This window comes from Salmo trutta, chromosome 8, assembly GCF_901001165.1.
Source record: "Salmo trutta chromosome 8, fSalTru1.1, whole genome shotgun sequence".
Taxonomy (NCBI): Eukaryota; Metazoa; Chordata; class Actinopteri; order Salmoniformes; family Salmonidae; genus Salmo; species Salmo trutta.
The window spans coordinates 14,515,800-14,535,883 of record NC_042964.1 but is presented as its reverse complement, the minus strand read 5'-3'; the positions used below and the strand labels follow the sequence as shown (position 1 = coordinate 14,535,883).

Below are 20,084 nucleotides of genomic sequence, written 5' to 3'. Positions count from 1 at the left end.
TGCCTGAACTGACGTGCTTTCTGCAAAGCTAGGCGAGCATTTGAGCGTAGACAGAGCTTTGTTCCTGACTGCCTGCCTGGCCAGGCCTGGGGAGAGAAGGCCCCAGTGCCTGTGGAGAGAAGGCCCCAGTTCCCATCCCGCTCCATCTCTCCTTTTCATCATTCTCTTTATCCGTCCATTTCAGCCCGACCCCTGGGGCATCCAACACACTCTCACTCCCTACCTCTCTACCTACCCCCCTCTTTCCCTCTCCCTCGCTCTGCTCCCTGTGCTTATGTGGAAATGGAGGGATATCATGGCTAATCCGTCATGTTTATAAAGGTCGCAGCTCAGAGAGTATGCACAGGCACCAATGTGAGCCTCACAGTGGTATCATATACATTTCTGTTGCACTCAGGTCAGCTGATGTGATCTGCTAGTCTGCTAGACATCGATGGCTGTAACAGATTGGCGACTGGGGCTACATGGACTGCAGGCATGGAGAAACAGTGGGTGGGGTCAGTTTAGAGGGGCTGGCCTTAGAAATCCCGCCCCTCCCCTATCTGTCAGGCTGCAATGGAAGGGATGTTTGGTTTGGCAGGAGCAGTGTTCAGCTCGGTACAGTGCGATTTCTGTGAGAGGCCATTTGTCCTCGTAATGAACCTGTCATATAAAAAGAGCATTAATTTATCCTGGTATTGACCAGACTGAGCATTTTGCATACATTTATGGGGTAAAACCGTTTTTTAAAAGAGGCTCCAGTTTACTGTTAGCTAATCGGTTTTAAAGCTCCTCTCTATACATTGACTCCTGTACATTTTCAGTGTCATCCTGAATGAAGAATGAGTGGGCGTGTTCGTCTGTGAAGGAGGTTTTGAAAAATAGAAAATAAAGCAGCCGATGATTAATTGATTGACTCAGCAATGGAGTCCCCATAATCTTACGCATTAGCCGAGGGTGTTTTAATAGCAAATAAGAAACATTGAATTAATTATAGAATCTAAAAGGGGATTTACACATGAAACAATCAGTGGAGAGAGCGAGTGGGGAGAGGATGCTATTTTTCACTGAGACAGAATGGACACCTGAGGTTGGAGAGCTTTCTCCTCCCCCCACCCTCTAACCTCGTCTCTCTCTCTTCCTCCCTCCCTCTCTCCATCTCTTCCTCTTGTGCTTTCCATCCTCTCTCCCTCCTCTTACTCCTAGAGAAACTCCCATGCATATTTGTAATGGGATACCTCGCTTCTTGTCAAAGCTGATACATTACGATCGTTAATGAACAGACCGGACACAATTTCACAACTCGAATTCTATTTGACCCCTCAGGCGATGGAGGTGAAAAACACATTTCAGCAGCTGTTGAAAGTGACTCATTTTCACACTTGGTCCCTGCATTTTTCGCAAATTAACTTTATGTGCTCTGTAAATGAGTTGCATCCCTTTGTTTTGCTGGATACAGTTGATGTCACTCTGTTTGGGAGGCATGGTAAAACTTAAGGGTATGAACAGTTAAACGTTAAAACGTTTAAACAAAATCGGGATCCTTAACCTTAAAAAAAATCCCTAATGGAAAAACTCCCCCCCCCCATCCATCCCATTCCATTACGAGATAGAGCTTTTGATTGCCGATAGATAGGCCTAGTGCACGGTTCTCACTCTCTCTGCCTGGTGGCTGACCTGCTTTTACTGCCCCACCCCCTCTCTCCTTCCGTCACTATCACGCAATAAAAGATGCGAGTGTTGGTGTCCTCAGAAGTACAGCAACTAATCAGTCTCCTCCATTCCCAAAATACTGAATCTTAAGTCGATTCCTAGCTGAAGATTTCTTTTCTTTCTACTAAATGTCTTGGTAAGCCACGGTATTTAATAAACTTTAAAGTACTTTTTTAGGAGAGAGTGGTCAGCGTGCAGGTAGCTCGAGATTACACGACTATCAACACCAGCTGTACTTGGCTCACAGTACCAAATACCTAATACTATTTACCCAGAGTGTCACCTGCACACAGTTGTCTGTATCACACATGGCAAGGAAATGGCTGAACATATTTCCACCTCGAACAAAAGCATGACCAAAAACACTCAGTAGATTATTGACAGAAAGTTGGATTTTGAGTACCGGTCTGTTTACACAGCGGTAACTGGGTCAGGGGTTTTCGCTACAAATTTGAACTATTCATTTGCTTTCTAAATTCACAAGGAATTAGGGAGGACTGACAAGTCCTGCGGGTAGATTTTATTATTCTCTGTTTGTTTTTGTTGCTTTAGAACCACTAGCATAGTATTTCCACAGATCAGATCAAATGCCTTTTTACCTAACAGCTTGTTTCACCAACGCCTATCTTGAGGGCAACTTACAACAAAGTAAAGTCCTTGGCTGTGTTAGTTTCTGGTTGTGTTAGTTTCTAGCAGTCGGGTCTGCGGTTGACTCTGAGCTTTGTGCTTGTCTGCCAAGTACAAACCTGAATGATATATTTGGGAAATCCCCCCCTGCATGCTGTGTCTCTATTAAGTGCTGGTTATGAGGATTTTGTCTGCCATACTTGTATTAGTACTTTGACTGTTATCTAATGCCTTTTGATGGAAGGAAGCCTATTTGAGGATGTAGCTAGTCAGAACCAGGTGATTATGTGCGAGTGAAGATCTAAACAGAGAATCCGATATTGTATAAAATGGAAGAGGCTTTTAGTTCGATCGAGATGACCTAATACGATTCATATGATGCGATACACCCAGATTATGCTCAATCAGTCCCGTGATTAATCTGGCCATACCTTGGAGTGAATGTCATATACTATATTTTGTGGTCTTCTATTTTACTGTATTTGATGTGTGCTGTCTTACATTGTTAATATTCTTGGGTTATATTTAGCGCTCCCTCCCAACCTTGACAACCTTGCTTTCGGTGGCAGTCTTGACTTGTATTGCTCTGCGTGGTTTGCTACACCTTCCCCTCTGTGAGATACTTTTGTCCATTGACGGTCAAAGGTCATCACTTTCACTTGCTATCAGTGCTATCAGTAAAGACAAGTCGACAAATCAGTATCGCAAACTCCTGGTGGTCAATAACCATTTATGCTCAAGAGCTCAAGCCTGATCTCTCTAATACACACACACACACACACACACACACACACACACACACACACACACACACACACACACACACACACACACAGAGAGAACAGCTATCTTAATCCACATGGAGAGCACACCGTCAGCACACCTTTTATCGGTTGGGATGTGTTAAAAGCATCATTTAGGTGACAGCTTTCCTGTTCAATACAGTGCCAGAGAAAGAAGGCAGTGAAACCAAAACGTCAGCAGTTAGGACTGTTTTATATTGTGTCAATCTCTTTCATTTCCTAGACCCTTTATTCATGATGTGCTTTCCCCACCTGTTCTGCTTGACATATAAATACAAATGTCATTTAAAAATCTATTTATATCATTATAGGATATGAATTATATTAAAGCATATTTCTTGTGGCCAAAATAACCCTGGAAGGGTAAGTTTATAAGGGAAATCTGATTTCAGAGACGTGCCTCACTTAACCTGTAGCCCTGTTTCTGTTTCAAATGGAACAGGTGTACGTGGTTGGCAGGCACAAGTGAAACTCCACGTTAAAAAGCAAAAGGAATAAGCGAATTAAATGACAGTAAAACATTGCTCACACTGGTCCGAGGGCACAAGATAAATCAGTTGTATGATCGAGAGAATGATATCGCGGTGCAATTTCCTTGTAAAGAATACATATAGGGACAAGTTTCACCTCTGTAGAGGGTTTATGGAGGAAATGATGGATGGGCATGTGGAGAAACACAGCCAGACAATATTCTGTCTATAAAAATGCTCTCTTTGAGGTGGAACTGTCACATTTTGGAATATTTCAATCCAGCTGTACATAGCTGATAAAGCAAATGTGGGTAGATTGAGAGGCCTGTCATCGTTGATTTGCTAGACTGTAAAATATCACCTTTTTACTGCGGTGAGAAGTGCACCTTGTAAGTGGAGCAGGGGAAAACAACAGCAGGGAGGATGAGAGATGTAGGGGAAAACAGAGAATGAGAGACAGCGAAAAGGAGAGCAAATGGCGTCATAGATTTGGCACAAAGAGAAATTACTGGCTGCCTTTGTTACTGAAGAGCTCTTACATCTGGTCGAGTAATTTTGAGAGAAAACAAAAGCATAATTAACAGTTCCCTCTCGAATGCCAACATAATTAAATAAATTAGTTGAACGGGTGCAGAGAGAGGAACATTTTGTTGAAGAGGATTCAGGTTCGCCCTTTAGCGAGTGTACTAACTGGTTGTATTGAACTTTGTGGGGGAAAAAAACAGTTTGCCAAATTAGAGCGAATGCTGTCGTAGTACAAGAAGCTGTCCTACTCAACTACTCAACATTGCTTATATTTCTTCAAAAGTTTGTCTCAACCAAAAGCCCCTTAAAAAAATATAGTCCATGGCAAAGCTAAAGAAAAAGTGTTCTCCCGTCACAAAAGACGATCAACACAATAGAATACCAAATCCTAGGCATGTGGCCCTCTGGGTCACATACAGTATTGAAACAGAAGGGCTGGCACGGATGAACTCAATAACGTTAGTGTTGCACGGTCTTTGCTTTTTGTCAAAAGCCATTTGCCCACACATCCTTCACTGTTGGACATCTGCCAGTGTCCTGGGGTAATGGTCAAGTCCTGAGTGCGTTACGGTGCCAGTCATCCTTAGATCGCCTTTTCTGGCAGGTTTTCTTGGCCTGCAGATTTCGCTCCCTCATCTATGCCCTGAGAGATGATTTGTTAGATGATTTATCCTGGACTCTGGCACCATTTCCATTTTATCCTCTCCCGAGGCCACTGCACTCTGTCTTTCATTCTCTCGTTCCTTCTCGTTCCCGCTCTCTCCATTCTGTGTGCGTTGCATGCCTGCACTTGTAGGTCACTATTATCCAAGTCCATAAAGCAACCAAGACTTAATTAGAACTAATTTCCATTTAATGCCCAATCAGCAATGCATGCCATGTACTCCGCAAGCCAGGCCCAACTAAATGATTGTCATTGGAGGAGTGTTGGAGAAGCAAAAGAGATGGTTGGTTAACATTCCGAACCCGGGAAATTCTTCATCTTCCAGGCTGTTGCTTTATTTATTTGGTGCTTTGATCGCAGCTACATTTCTAATTAGTGTGCCTTAACTGAACATTGCACACTATACTGAGGAGAAAATGCTGTGGCTGCTGTGTGATTTAGGGGTGGAACCAAATAGTTACTACCGTCACACTCAAAAGGAAATGTGAAATGTATTGTGCCTTTTTGTGCTGCCTGAAAAACCTTATCTCAAGACCAAAAAGAATAATAATATCACATTCTAAACTGGGCATGCTGTACAATAAAGCTAAAAGGAGTGAGAAATATAAGATGGATGGGTGTCATACTTGAACAGTTCCCCCAACTGACTTTCCAGCATTACGATAATCCGCCATCTTCAGGCAGGAGTGATTCCCAAACAACAATGATTCTCAGCACGCTTTTTCGCCACTGACCTGTGACAGCCTCTTTAAGTAGATTGTATCCGCTCAAAAAGGTCCAAGAAATATATCTTATTTTAGCCTGCAGGGATTTTCCCAGAAGAATAACCTAAAGCCTGGGGTGAAAAGTCTGGTTCCGCCAAGGGGGGGGGGGGGGGGGGCCTGACTGAATCCAATCCTTGTGCGGCAGGCATGGAATTAATGCCGAAATGTGACCGGGAAGGTTTATGTCTTTATGGATTCATTTTTTTTTGGGGGGGGGGGGGGGAGTCCACCGCACAACAGAAAAGGCTTATTTATTTCCTCCCCTCAAATCCCTCTGTACTTATTAGGTCATTTTGAAATTGAATGAAGTGTAAATTATAGAAACCACTACCGCGACCTCGCTGTATTAGAAGCGTTGACTGCCAGATGTATTAAATATTCCACTCACAACTCAATGTTCTAGTCAGGATCATGTGAGAGTGGTTAACTAGCAAATAATGGCACACAGCAAGTGCACACTTCCTGACTTCCTCTCCCCAGTTCAAGTGTGTGGAGTGTCAACAGGAAGCTGTCCGTCAAAGAAGTGGTTTCTAATAGCTGTGTAAATATGATGTTAAAATGTGGTAAATATAGCACGGCAGAAGTAGACATCCAGCCCCTCGGTTCACCTCGCTGAGATAACGGCGTTAGGCTCACGTTCTGTAAACATGGTACCCCCTCCTTCTTCACTCTTCCCTCTCTCACTCATCCACCGTTAGCTCAGTTTGTGTAAGTTGGTCTGGTAAACAGTAACTAATCACATCCCAAATGTTAGCCTGGTCTGCCGAGACTCAATTAGCCAGATTTAATTAGCGGTCCTCCCAAAGAGAATATTACTTATGTTTGTCAGTTGTAATTACACCACTGTGCAAAGGGAGTGTCGCACCGGTGCGTTTTGGGTGCGTTCTTTGGGGTTAGGGGAGAAGTGTTTGGTGGTGGCAGTCGAGACAAATTAGGGGGCTGGTTAGAATTTTGAAGCCTTTCCAAATGAGTGACTTTTAAATATACGTGTATGGCTTCCCTTATCATCAAGGAGAAAGCAACATTTTGTTAGGGAGACAGTACGGAGACGTATGACTGATCGATAGACATCATTTGCTAATAGCCTGAGCTTATGTCCAATGACCTAGGGTCTTAAGCCAAAACATGCTCACTGAGGTACTATTTGAGCCAATGTCTTTTTTTTCTATCCTCGCATACTTGGCACCTGATGGCCTGACTGGTTAATGTGTGCAAATTGTCATTGCAAGTGCTTTTATATCAAGCACCAGCTCTCAGCAGTTCTTTAGAAGGTGACTTACTCCCCTCCATCTCATTTAGTGTGTAGATCCATTGTTGAATACAGTATGGTCTTGAGCAAAGTTATGAAACTACCCTCATCTTAAACTGTCCTTGAGCTTTCGGGGTTTTTTTCTCCTGTGAGGTGAAAAGAAACCCTCACAGAGGTCTCTTTATGCTGCATTTTACATCAATGCACAGAGAATGGAGATGTCATGCATGCTGAACACCGACACACACACACACACACACACACACACACACACACACACAAATTCAACGTTTTCCAATTTCCAATTCTATCACAGGAAACAGCCTAGAGTTCCCTGAGCGGTAATGAATTAGCCCGTGTTGATAATTTATGCAACCACAAGTCGAAAACCCAAGCCCTGCCTATTAGCAGAACTGCAAACATAGCACATAGTAAAATTGCTAGCCACTTTGCCCTGTTAGATTAATGAATTAATTCCTTTTTAACACTTTGTCAATAACTCCACCGTTTTTCAAAAAGGCGTACAACAAACATCATGTTGCATAAATTAACTAGCGATTATTCTCGTTTTATTTGGCTCTCTTGGCCTCCTGAAGAAAATACTGCCGCAGCTCGGCCCAATTTCAGTTGTTGATCACACCAGAAGTGGAGGAAAGGTGTTTAATTTCCTCATTTATTAGCACAATGCTAATTATTTACATTTATCCTGTAGTGAGTGTATACATTTTCATACTTTTTCATTCTGGCCCCCCGTGGGAATCAAAACCCACAACCCTGGCTTTGCAAGCGCCATGCTCAAACAACTGATCCACACGGTTCATTCTATGAGGTAACATTGTATACTGGGAGTGGCAGAGGAAGGCGAAAAGGGACTGTGGGTATGCAAAAGGGGCCTTTTTGGTATTTTTAGATCACAGGGGTAGTTTTAGAGTTAGAGTTTTAGAGTTATGATGTCATGACTTGTCATGACTGATTTTGGAATTCTGACAAAGACCACACAGTGGATATATTTGAACATGTAGGCGTTGTCCTGCGGCATTCTCTTTCAACTAGCTTTGTCTGTGGAGTAAAATTAACAAGGGTATTGCTTTGCCCAGCACGAGAGCCATTTTGATTGATCAGCGGACGGCACAATTATGGTCTCCTGAGCACATATTTGCCCCCTCAACCCTACATTGTACTTTTCTCCGACAATGATTTTCAGGCTGCACGGATTGTGACATCCCATTATGATATTCAACATGCGTCCTCCAAGGCATGCTCCTGGTTATTGTGTTCGAGCAGGTAGCTTTTGACTCGCTTTAGAAATGGACTGATTTTCCAATCGACCTTGGAACGGCCTGTGGAAAGCTCGGGAGAGGGAGATACCTCGCTCAATTAACTCCTCTCCTCCACCTCATCCTCCTCTCCCTCCCCTCAAACGAACACCTCTTTCATTAGGCTGTTTCGTTAATGGTACTTTAACACAGAGGTGCATTCTATGAAAGAGAAATGTACCATCCTTGTCTTTTTCCCGTGTCTTCTTTTTACTTGGAATCTAAAACCATTTCCCGTTATTTTATGCCGCGTGGGCAACGGCTGTAACCAGTTGATTTAATGTCACATTTGATGTATTAACCTGCAAAGCTTTTAAAGTATTCTTCTTGACCAGCTTTCTTAACTGCATACCCCTAAGTCATGAGAGGAGGTGTGCTTCAAAATAGTTTAGAAGTTAAACATATTTGTGAGAAAAATGTTTGTTAGGCTTTCGAAATGTAAGTTATTTAAACTTTTTTTTTGGCATTATTTTGAACAATCAAAGTAAATCATTTGACTCACTGGTTTAGTTTAACAATATCATTTCATTATCCCTATTTTAGACTTGGACTATCAGTATTAAAATTGATGGGCCTGCATGAGTATCCACCATTGCCACAAGTTCAAGCCTTATCCGATACCAAATCCATACCTTTATTGATGGTTAATTACCATACAATGAGAGAGCATGTTTTGTGGTGACTTATTTTTGTATATCCCGAAGACTCCTTACTAAATAAAAGTGGAATTTGTGTATTTCCTCAACACACTCTGTGGCTCTTTCTCCTGTCCTCTCTCTCGCTCGCTCGCTCGATCTCTCTCTCTCTCTCTCTCTCTATCTCGCTCTCTCTCTTTCTCTCTCACTAGTTGCCTTGTGATCAGTTACTTATTTCCATTTGTTTGCGGTGTGATTGATTGTAACTCAAGATCTTAGTAGAGTGCACATATCCAGTAGCGTTGCCTCAACAGGTAGCTCAATACGCCGCAATGGAACTAAAATTAGCAGCGCGCAACACTATTCAAGGTAGGATCACATATTCACGGATGTGTGAGAGTGAGTCTCTTTACGTAGGATGAGGAAACATGATGCCAGCAAACTTTTAAATGGACCAACCCCCAGGCATACCTCATTTCTTTAATGGCCAATGATCAAGAAGAAGACACTTAGGATACTTAGCACCTTGGATTGAGGATGTATGCTAAACTGTGTGTTTGTGTCATGATGTATTGCTAATTACACTTAAAATAGTTTTGTCTTATTAAAACCCCTTTCCCCTTCCCTTAATTACTCTGAATCGCAAAGACTTGGCAATTAGTTTTAGCCGCCCCAAAGACACTCTCCAAGTTAATTTTTTAGAAGTTGACTGTCAAACCTATATGAATATAAATAGAATGGTATTCTATTTCTGTGCTTATGCCCTCATCACCAGCATCCACTCGTTAAAGTAAACCTTGGTTCAGGTTGGGACATTAACTTGAAGAGGGAAGTTTTGAAGCTCAAAACTACGTTCCTAATTTGTAATGAAGTCCAATTCTTGAAAAGGATGTACCCACCATGGTATCCTCTCCTGCCAGATAACCAAAAGGATTGTTGGAAGGGAGCCACGACTGTTGTCAGCTGCACAGAGGCAGCGGCTGCTCAAAGCTGTTTCCAGCCTGATGTGTGTCACATGAAACTTTAATGAAGAGAGTGAGTCAGAATAGGTGGCTTTTGCGAGAGGGAAGGAAAAAGATGCTAATTAGCCATATCATGATGGGAAGAGTGAAGCTTTAAGGTGTGCTTCAGCCTCACTGGTATGCCAACCGCATTGGTTCTGTGTGTCATATTAGTGCTTTAGCGTTAACTTAACCAAGGTAAAGCAATAGCCATTTTGGATGGGATATGTGCCCCAGCGCTCTCTGTAAAAGCCTTCTCTCGCTGTGAAAGAGAGTCAGCTTCCTACTCAGAGCCTCAAGGGCCAGAAAAGCTGATGTAGGCCTTTGATTGTCTTTGTTTTGTTAAACGGAACATTTTTTGCTCAGGAGCGGGAGCTGCATTAGTTATCTTGTCTTGCATCTCGAAGAACAGCGAGAGGAGCAGTCCCCCTTTCTGATAGCAGCACTTTGTGGCACAGGCAGAGGAAGAGACAGGTTCATGTGGCAGAGACACATGCACACTCTCTTGTCACACCATCCAATATGCAGTTGTACACACGCTGAGATGCAGTACAAACACTCAAAACACACCCCAAGTGTCAACTGTCTGAAAAATCTGTTGTGTTTTGTGTGACATTTTTAGAATGCAGAGCCTTGCTGAATATTGTGACTAGTGGTTATGTAAATGTTCAATCTCAATTTTCATGTTATTTGTATTATTTGAAGGTTTATGCAAAGTATAACTCAGATGGAATCAGAAAATAGTATTATGTCACTGATTAACTGTTTAGAACTTGACAATAGTATGAACGCAGTGCACGCATGCATACACATCTCACTATGTCACTTTCCCTTGCTAGCTCTCTATCTCTCTCTCTCTCTGTCTCTGTCTCTCTTGCTCTCCCACTCACACACACGTTCTTGTTGATTCTAATCTCCTATTGATTGTGACTATGTCTGCTGTCTTCCTTTGGCTCTCTCCCCCTCCCACTCCTCTCACTTGCACTCAATGAGCTCACAGCTATGGTTTCCTCTCGGTTTTCACAGAGGACCAACTGCCTGCTGGTTTCCCCACCATTGACATGGGCCCCCAGTTGAAAGTGGTAGAGCGAACTCGCACGGCCACCATGCTCTGTGCCGCCAGCGGCAACCCTGACCCAGATATCTCCTGGTTCAAAGATTTCCTGCCCGTCAACACCACCAACAACAATGGACGCATCAAGCAGCTCAGATCAGGTAGGGTGTCACTGCCGCCACCGGATATAAACCGGGAGTACTATTTTATATTTGCACCCCAATCCCTTCCGTTTCTGGTCTCTCGTTCACCTCCTCCTCTTCTTCTTCTTCTTTGGCTTTGATTTAGTAGGTAATGGCATTGTTTCTACTGCTGCTTCCTCCTCCTCAACTGTGTGTGTCCTGGTGTGTCTCGTCTGTTCCTCCCACCCCTGCCTCCGGTTTTGTCATGGCTCTGTCGGTTATCTCTATGTTTGTTGCCGCTTCAGTCTGACTCTCTCATTGCTCACTGCTGTGACTGTTCTTCTGACGAGTTTCTTTTCTGTTGGTTTAGTTGATTACCTTTGACTGCCCCGGTGCAGTGTTGGACGGATCCATTCTCTTCTTTTGATTTCCTCAGTTTTTATCACTTGATTTCTCTTAAATGATAAATATTCAACGTTGGGCTTCATTCAGAACTTGCAAAGGAGCACCCATGGTTTTTTAGCAATTTAGTTGCTTTCTAAGACAGCAAGAGAAAATTGACGAACGGAGTGAACAGGCAGACATTTAGACAATTTCCTTTCTAATTCTTTGCCCTTTTGGTTGTGATTTAACAACAAAAGGTCCTTTCAAACTAACAGTTGTACTAAATCAGAAAAGAAAAGCTAACCTAACTTCGATGAAGGCAACTTTTCCTTCCGGAATGTTTTCCAGCCATAAGTAGCCACAGTAGTGTGTGAGACTTGTGTCTAGCTTTCCCAGTCCCTTGACTCTCTCTGGATATACTCAATGCTTTTCCGCGTAGACTCCAGCTTTCGCTTCCCTATGCCTGCGGCTTATTCCCAATATTTCCACATCCTGATCCCCTGAATATTCAAAGTTTCCTTTTGATATTGATATAGCATTAGAAATTATATATGCTTATCGTTACTTAACTCGTAGTTTGGCGAGCAATATTTGCCAATAGCAAGCTGTTTAATATTTCTCACTACTTCTGGTACACTTAGTCTTCTATGTTTGACCACCTGTCTTCCCAGATTCCACAGCTGTCCTTTGTTAAATTGTCTTGTTAACCCTCCTTTGCCTGTTGTCAACAGAAACTGTGTAAATTAACACTTTTTTATGTGCGACTTTCATTCTCCTGTGACGTAGAGTTGATAAAGATTTAACTCTGACAACAAAAAAAACGATGTAACTAAACCTAAGGAATATAATCATATTTTTATGCTGTCTTTCTTCTCTCCGTATTTAAATCTACAGAATCCTTTGGTAAGTGCTTAGTTCTGAAGCACACTTCACTCCCCACTAATTTTTCTTCATGTTATAACTATTAATAAAATGCATGGCATGCATTTTACTAACAGTTAGTGTAGACACAAAGATAACCCTAGTGGACACACATATACTCCCCCCCCACCCCCCACAAAGTTTTCCTATAAGCCATACAGGCACCTTTTCAAGAGCACACACATTTCACCCAGCTTAAGCCCAATATATGCCATATCCACCACCTTTGTAATAGAACCTACCTATCTAGCCTCACTGTATGGTATCCTCTCACTCACTCAATCACTCACCCACTCACCCACTCACCCACTTACCCACTCACTCAATCATGTAAAGCCTACTAGCATTATAGAGATTTAAGCAGATGTTTAACGATTACTATGAGGTCAAGCTAAAGGGTTCCAAGTCTCTTAAACGAGTCTCTTCCCTCTCATATTCCAACTCCTCCAAGCCTTCCCTTCAGTAGATGGTCTTCAGAAGCCATGCCACTTCCAAAATGGCTGCTCCCCTGAGGCACACCACTGCACAAGTTCTCTGACCTTCTCTGACCTATGATACCTTCCTATGATGAATCCTGTCTTTTTTAACCAATAGAGTAGAGTTCTCTCTCTTTCTATCTCTCTCTCTTTCTTCTTTCTCTTTCCTCTAGTACTCATTATTTACGTACTCTGATAAATCTAATTTGATTCTTCTTCCAAAGCCCCCAGACTCTATCTTCTCGTACTAATGCTTCTTCTTTCTAATCTTATTTGCATTCATATTATCCACCCAGGTGGTACACCAATAAGAGGTAAGAGTGCTGAACTGACGTTCACAGAATGAACAAAGCAACTTCATTCTTGCTGTCGTCCCATCCATCCGCCCGTCCGCCTCCATTTTTGTCCTGTTTCCCGACTCCGAATCCCATTTAGTTCTCATTATCGACTTTCCTTTTTATTTGTCCTGTTCCGTTGACTTCATCCAATCTCCATTTTTTGTCTATGCTTTACTTCCTCCTTTGAATTTTGATTTGAAGAGCCTTTTTCAAAAAAAACTCAGTTGTGATATGCTTGCTCTGGCTCAAAGAAGCATATCCAATGACAACTTATTTTTTTCGAACTCAAATTTTTATTTCATTTTTTTGTTTAATTTTTGGCCATAGCGACTCATGTGTCCCTCTTTTTGTCCAACTAAAACAACCAAACATTTTTCCCCCTTAGCTGCTCTTGTTCAGCACTAAAATGATGCACAGATGCTGTGGAATCACGCAGGCATGCTGAAGACAACATTGCCTTTCCTCTGCTTTTTTCTCCCAAAGAACTCTTTCTGTCTTTGCAAGTCTATTTTTTTATTTCTTCTATTTGCTTTCCTCTCCTGTACCTTCTGTAAAAAAAAAAATAAAAAAAAGCCCAAACAACTACTTTTTTGATAAAGTTTCTCCGGGTGCTTTTTTCTCTTTCACCTATTTTTCTTACTTTTCTTGGGTTTGAAGGCTATTTTACTTTTTGACGTTTTTTTTATTCTTCAAGGTTTTGGGGAAGGCAAACAGTTGAGTCAGGCGAGGACCTGGCAGGTCCATTTTTGCCATTTGGGAGTTGGAGAGTGATTGATGCATAAGCCATTTTCCCCCTGGTCATATGACACCACACTGCGGATCCCATTGGTGGATTTTTATGGGTGTCTTTTGTAGCTTTCACAAGCTAACGCAGTCAGTGGTTGGTTGCCTTCTTGTCGGCTCAAGGCCATCATTTTGAATTTTGTCTTCTAATACAATTGCATTTTATTTTTCAGCTAAGGGTTGTCAAAAGGTTGTAAGTTGTGCCAACATACATTTCTTGCTCTTTGGAAAACATCTGCATGTCAAACATTTTGTGACAGAGGGTGATATATTTGTAATACGATATTATGATGAGTATTTTTTTAACATATCTCAGCGGCATTTTTCTCCCCCCACGTTTTTTGTAAGTGCTGCATTTTTCTAACCAACTTTGACTGGATGAAGTCCTAAATCATTTGATTGATATTGGATCTGTGATTAAATATGCTAAAATTCATACCCAAATTTATTGTTTTAATTGTCCTCCCTTGTTATGCTACTTTTGTATACTGTAAACCTCTTTTGTTTGATCCATGCTTCCTTGAAGCAGTTTCACTCATTCCCATATTGACAGTCCAGTGAAATGTTGTACATTGCAGGGCTTGCCCCTATCCCTCAAAGTCGAGCTATACTATGACATATTTTAACACTGGCCTTAAAGTTGAGTGCCTTTTTAGACCCTGCAACATGTATGTAGGTTTGTTTGTATCCCCTGATGTCAATAATGAGGTAAATGTTAAATCTTAAATGTTTTTCCATGGTTGTTAAATGTCATTTTTTTCCCCTAAGATTTCTGTAGGCCTGACATTGTAGCAATCCGACTGCAACTATCCATGATTACTATAATTCAAATGTATTTTGTTAATAATGACAGAATAAACGTAATAAAGATGTCACACATTTAATACATCAGACTAGGGGAATGTTAGGGGAAAATCTGTCAAGTTACAAGAAGAATGCCTATTTGCTGGTTGTGTTGGTCAATGGTAAAGTGAACTATCCTCAGCGCAAATGATCCCTACAGATACAAAAAATCCCTCTACGCTAGTTACAATGGTAGCCGATTTTACTCTGTACCCTCATCGATTAAAAAAAAGAGCAAGTCTAGGAGTGAGGGGGCCACAATGACATGTTGGCCCCTGAGCAGTCTAAAAGAGCAAGTCTAGGAGTGAGGGGGCCCCAATGACATGTTGGGCCCTGAGCAGTCTAAAAGAGCAAGTCTAGGAGTGAGGGGGCCCCAATGACATGTTGGCCCCTGAGCAGTCTAAAAGATCAAGTCTAGGAGTGAGGGGGCCCCAATGACATGTTGATCCCTGAGCAGTCTAAAAGATCAAGTCTAGGAGTGAGGGGGCCCCAATGACATGTTGGTCCCTGAGCAGACTAAAAGAGCAAGTCTAGGAGTGAGGGGGCCCCAATGACATGTTGGCCCCTGAGCAGTTTTACAACAAGCACGTTTTTTTTATGTTTGTCAACTCAATTCAAAATGGCAGACACTTAACCAATGGTGTCCGGCACCTATCTTCTATTCCCACGCAGGGGCCCTCCAGATTGAGCAGAGCGAAGAGTCCGACCAGGGGAAGTACGAGTGCGTCGCCACTAACAACGATGGAACCCGCTATTCTGCCCCCGCCAATCTATACGTTAGAGGTAGGAAAGCAATGATCAAACAACAACGGTATTCATCTTTGGAAGAAAAACATTTAAGTGGTATATTATGGTACGGTATATTATAGTACAACTGGTGTTGGAACTGGGTAATTCTGGGTACTGGAGTTACTGATCCAGTCCAGAGGTCCATGTCCAATGAAGTGCTTGTAAGTATGGCTGTTTTGTTCTATTAGACCTACCTGCACTGATTTGAACCTGTGTGTTCTGTTTTGTGTTTTTCTGTTATTTTTCCTAAGTCTAACTCCAATGACTTGACTGCTTGGTGTGTTTACCTACTAATTGACCTTTACTCCTAAATGTACCTTGAGGGGAAATGGGTGGACAATCCCTCCACCAATCCCCTCTATTCATAGTAGCAGATCCTGTCTGATCTTTCTGTTTCTCTTCTCTTTTGAGCAACATTGGAAGGACACCTTTAACTCTCATCTCTCTTTGTCAAGACAGTATTAAAAGTGCTGAGATTATATTAAATAGTAATTGTATGTAGTTATCATTAAATCTTTCATTTTAACGCCGGGTTGAAAATTGCAACAACTTTAATGTCTATGCTAGTGTTGATAACATCAGCACATACATTTATTTGCTGATTTTCTTATAAGTGATAATTCATTGATAGGTAACACTGTGTATTCTGGCTTTCATATCACCTTCTTGAGCTATTACAAATCTTTATTCCAATTGTCATGAACTGTCTATGTGAAAGTCCAGTGGAATAAATGTTTTTGTGTGTTTTTTTATAAATTCTCTACTGATAAAATGAAGGTCTTATGTGATGCCGTGTGCATTGTTACCTTTTCATATAGATCAGTTGTTAAACGTAATGGATATTCGTTTTTTCATATTAAATGGAATAGTTTTTCATAAATTTTGTATGAATATTTTAACTGGCAGCTGTAGGTATTTTTCTTTAAAAAACTAAGCTCTATGATTCTGTCCGAGCCTTGTGGTTTGCAGTGTCATCGCAGATCATCAATTTAAAACACAGTCAATGACAATACCTAGAATACTGAATAATGAACTAATTGATTTTTTTATTGTGTGGAACAAACTTAAAGTGGATATTGACCAAATAAATGCACAGAGATGTCTTTCTGGATATCATATTATTACTTTTTGTATTGCTCACATTTTCAACATGCAGAACATTTGTATGTAAAACCCAACCTGCGTATAGCATGTTAATCCTTAGCACTCGATATAAGCCAACCACATGACTGGGACAGCATTATATGATATGCTAAACATAGCAAATTATTTCAGCCCTCAAAATGCTTAACAATTTTAATTGGTGCTATAGGACCTCTGCCTCTAAACCAGGGTGTGAGGGCAATGCAGCAGACTCCCTGTCCCCATGTGACAGGAAGTCCTTCACATTTTTTACGTAGCAGTTTGAACGCCTTGAACATGGCCTTTTTACTCTCTCTGTGTCTCCCTTGTTTCCTTCTCCTTTCCTCATTTCATTGTGTTCTGCATCAAACCCCCTACATCCCTCAGAGCTGCGAGAAGGTTGGTGTGTTTTAACTTTTATACAAAACTGAAACTAAAGAAACTAATTTATTGCAACCGTCCAAAAACACAATTCTCAAGAATACAAATCAAATAAATTTTTCTCTCTCAGTTTGTTCTCTTCTTGGTTCATTATCATTTATATTACCGATAGCCTTGTATTACTACTGTTGTTTCTGCTGAGTTTCTCAGTTCATCTTTTCCATGAAGAATGCCCTTGGTCTTGGCTACGATGCTTGACTGTCCAAAAAGTGGTGCATGTCGTGGGAGGAAATGTGCATCTTCGGGGTGGTGGGAGGGTGTGGGATAATATTTGCATCTTCGGGGAGTATTTGCATGGTGACCTGTTTATGCTCAAGCTAGAGATCCCCCCCTCCCCTCTGCTCTCAGCCCCACCCTCCCCTCTGCTCTCAGCCCCACCCCTGCCCCTTGCCCATCGGTGTCCTTAGCTTGTCGGTGTTCCTGCTTGGTTACTCAGGCCAACGGCGTGACAATGGCAGGTGGCACAAAAAAGCTCAGCGGCAACATGAGCACCGGAGCTGGAAGGGTGTCCTCCATCACTGCAGGCTCCTGGAATGAAGCGCTGCCACGCTCTGCAGCCTGCCTAGCTAAGACTGGATGCACATTTTCCCTCTGTTGCTCTTCATCATAGTCTCAGAGAAAGACATGTTTTAAAAGCTATAAGCTAAATTCCCCTTTGTTATAATCAGTGGCGAGGTTTAGCGCTCAGCTGTTAGCCTTGTGAGATGCACGCTGCCTCTGCAAAGGATTTTTCCTACAGAGGCGTTCATGAAAGAATGATGTATTTGGAGCATTAGCTGCAAGACTTGACAAATGTAATGATATTCAAATTAGTATGATAACATTATGTCATGGGGGAGCAGGATCCAATTGGATATTAATTAAATATGAAGCGAGTGAAAAGTTGTATTTAATAATGCAAGTAGTAGTTTCTGAGATTCCTTCTCTCTGGAGAGGCACAATCTGCTTAGCAGAATGTGCTGTATTAAATGTGATGGCGGTTGAACGCATGAGCTAATTCTACATGTAGATGCAGGCTTTTAGCTTTAGCAAACAATGCTATTAGCAAACAATGCTATTTTAGCTAGCGCTCAGTTTTACATCACATCACGTTAATGTATATTAATGACCACATACTGCGGGAAAACCCAATGGCTCTTGCCATTACATTAGTCAAGGCTCATTTTTGTGCCCCATATTGGAGAGGAGCTTGTTTAATTTTAATTAAAAGTGATTGGGACGATGGGAGTGTTTCACCCTTTATTAGTATCACCGAGGTTCACCGCCAAAGCACCTGAGTGATTAATCTTTCCAAGGCGCATGGAAGAGCAAACAGCATTCCCCAAATTCTCCCACCATTACGCATCTGCGTATCAAAGGAGATCGGCATATTGGGACCTATATTCATTCTGAGTACTATAAGCAGTAACACTGACTTCGTTCCTTTAATCAAATTTCTCACTAGACATTTTTTTAAATCCAAACCCATTCCCCCTCTGTATCTGCCCCAGCCCCTGTCCCTTAAATATGCTTATCCTATATGGTGTGTTTGAATCGTATGTGGTTAACTAACTTAGTTAAACCTCAGAAAACGTTGTGATTTGTGTTGAGTTGCCTCTGCCTATCCCTGTCCTGTCCTGTCATACTGTTGCAGTTCCCCTAATCTGTCCTGTGACATTGTAATTTGTCCTGCCCTAGCAACTCTAGCTTAATAATAGCCAGTAGTGTTAATTTCCCAGAAACCCAACGCTGCCAGCCTAAACCTTACCTCCCTCCTGCCAGCCTAACTCTAACCGTCCTCCTCATGTTTGATATCTGTTTTTTTTGTTGTTACTATTTTTTCCCCTCTCAATCCTCCTCTCTCCTTCCCATTCCCAAACATGGTTGCCTCTAAGCCAGCTATGTGCTTGTGTGCATGACAGAGAGTCCAAGCCACCACGACAACCTTTTACCTCATAATGGATGCTGTTTCTTTTCATTTTCTTTTCAATATCAAATTTGGATATGTTTTTTCTTGTTGTTTCTACTCGAACATGGTTATTTTGGAATGTGTATCCACTTTTTTGATCTGAGAAGCAGAGTTGCACTCTATTCCATGTACCGTAGTTGGATGTGTTCCCACCACGGGCCGTAGTATGTGTGATGTGAGAATGTGACGCGGCACATTTACTTCACATCAACTGGAAGAACGCAGCATTGAAGTTGTTCTCTTGTACACTTCACTCTGCCATGCTGTCGACGCTCCAGTTCCTCTGTGCTGTTCTCTTTATGTCTGTATGGATGGTGTCATTTGTGCATGGTGTTTGTGTAATCATTAGTCCGTAGCTAGTCGTCCCATCTTTGAGGCCTGGACTGTGTTAAATATATTACATTAGATATAAAAGTAAAATTTCGGGCAAGTTGTAAATGTAAATATTTTGTTATCCGTCTGTATACTGTAAACTTATGAGTCTCTTTTTTTCTCGGCCGTTGATGGGAAACCTTGGCCTTGTGCGGTTTGTACGAGTTGTTACCGCTGCCTTTTGTCTTTTGCAGTGCGCCGGGTACCCCCGCGGTTCTCCATCCCGCCCACGGACAACGAGATCATGCCTGGAGGCAGTGTCAACATCACCTGTGTGGCAGTGGGCTCCCCTATGCCCTACGTCAAATGGATGCTGGGAGCCGAAGACCTGACGCCCGAGGACGACATGCCCATTGGACGAAACGTTTTGGAGCTCACTGATGTCCGCCAGTCGAACAACTATACCTGCGTGGCCATGTCCACTCTGGGGGTCATCGAGGCGGTGGCGCAGATCACGGTGAAAGGTAACGCACGTTTACTTCTTTCTGTCATGTATTGTTGGTCTCAGGAAGAGGGTTCCTAAAGCCTGGGATGTATTGACGCCAGCCTCAGTGGATTAGATGCTAGATTGAGAATCAGTGAAAGGCTTATCTCACAACCAGGGGAGTTAAACGCCAGAGCTCTATATCCCTGTTGGTGGTGTGTGTGGTTGTGTGCATGTGCGTGCGTGCGTGCAACATAGTGGGTATTGTTTGGTCTTCTCAGTAGGCAGGGTACTTATTGGAGTGTAATCATCTCCTCCAAT

At 42.2% G+C, this 20,084-nt stretch overlaps 1 protein-coding gene across 30 annotated transcripts in view; it reads left to right on the top strand.

Annotated features, from left to right (window-relative positions):
- LOC115198257 (receptor-type tyrosine-protein phosphatase delta) overlaps positions 1-20,084 on the top strand; it is a 641,938-nt gene that overhangs the window by 541,416 nt on the left and 80,438 nt on the right. For 17 of the 30 annotated variants that reach the window (XM_029760069.1, XM_029760094.1, XM_029760091.1 and 14 more), the window contains 6 exons: positions 10,773-10,961; positions 12,201-12,209; positions 13,000-13,017; positions 15,340-15,450; positions 16,966-16,977; positions 19,534-19,803. In XM_029760069.1, coding sequence (XP_029615929.1) covers positions 10,773-10,961; positions 12,201-12,209; positions 13,000-13,017; positions 15,340-15,450; positions 16,966-16,977; positions 19,534-19,803 — 609 coding nt within the window. The remainder of the gene's footprint in view (positions 1-10,772; positions 10,962-12,200; positions 12,210-12,999; positions 13,018-15,339; positions 15,451-16,965; positions 16,978-19,533; positions 19,804-20,084) is intronic. The other 13 variants (XM_029760096.1, XM_029760088.1, XM_029760086.1 and 10 more) reach the window with 5 other exon arrangements.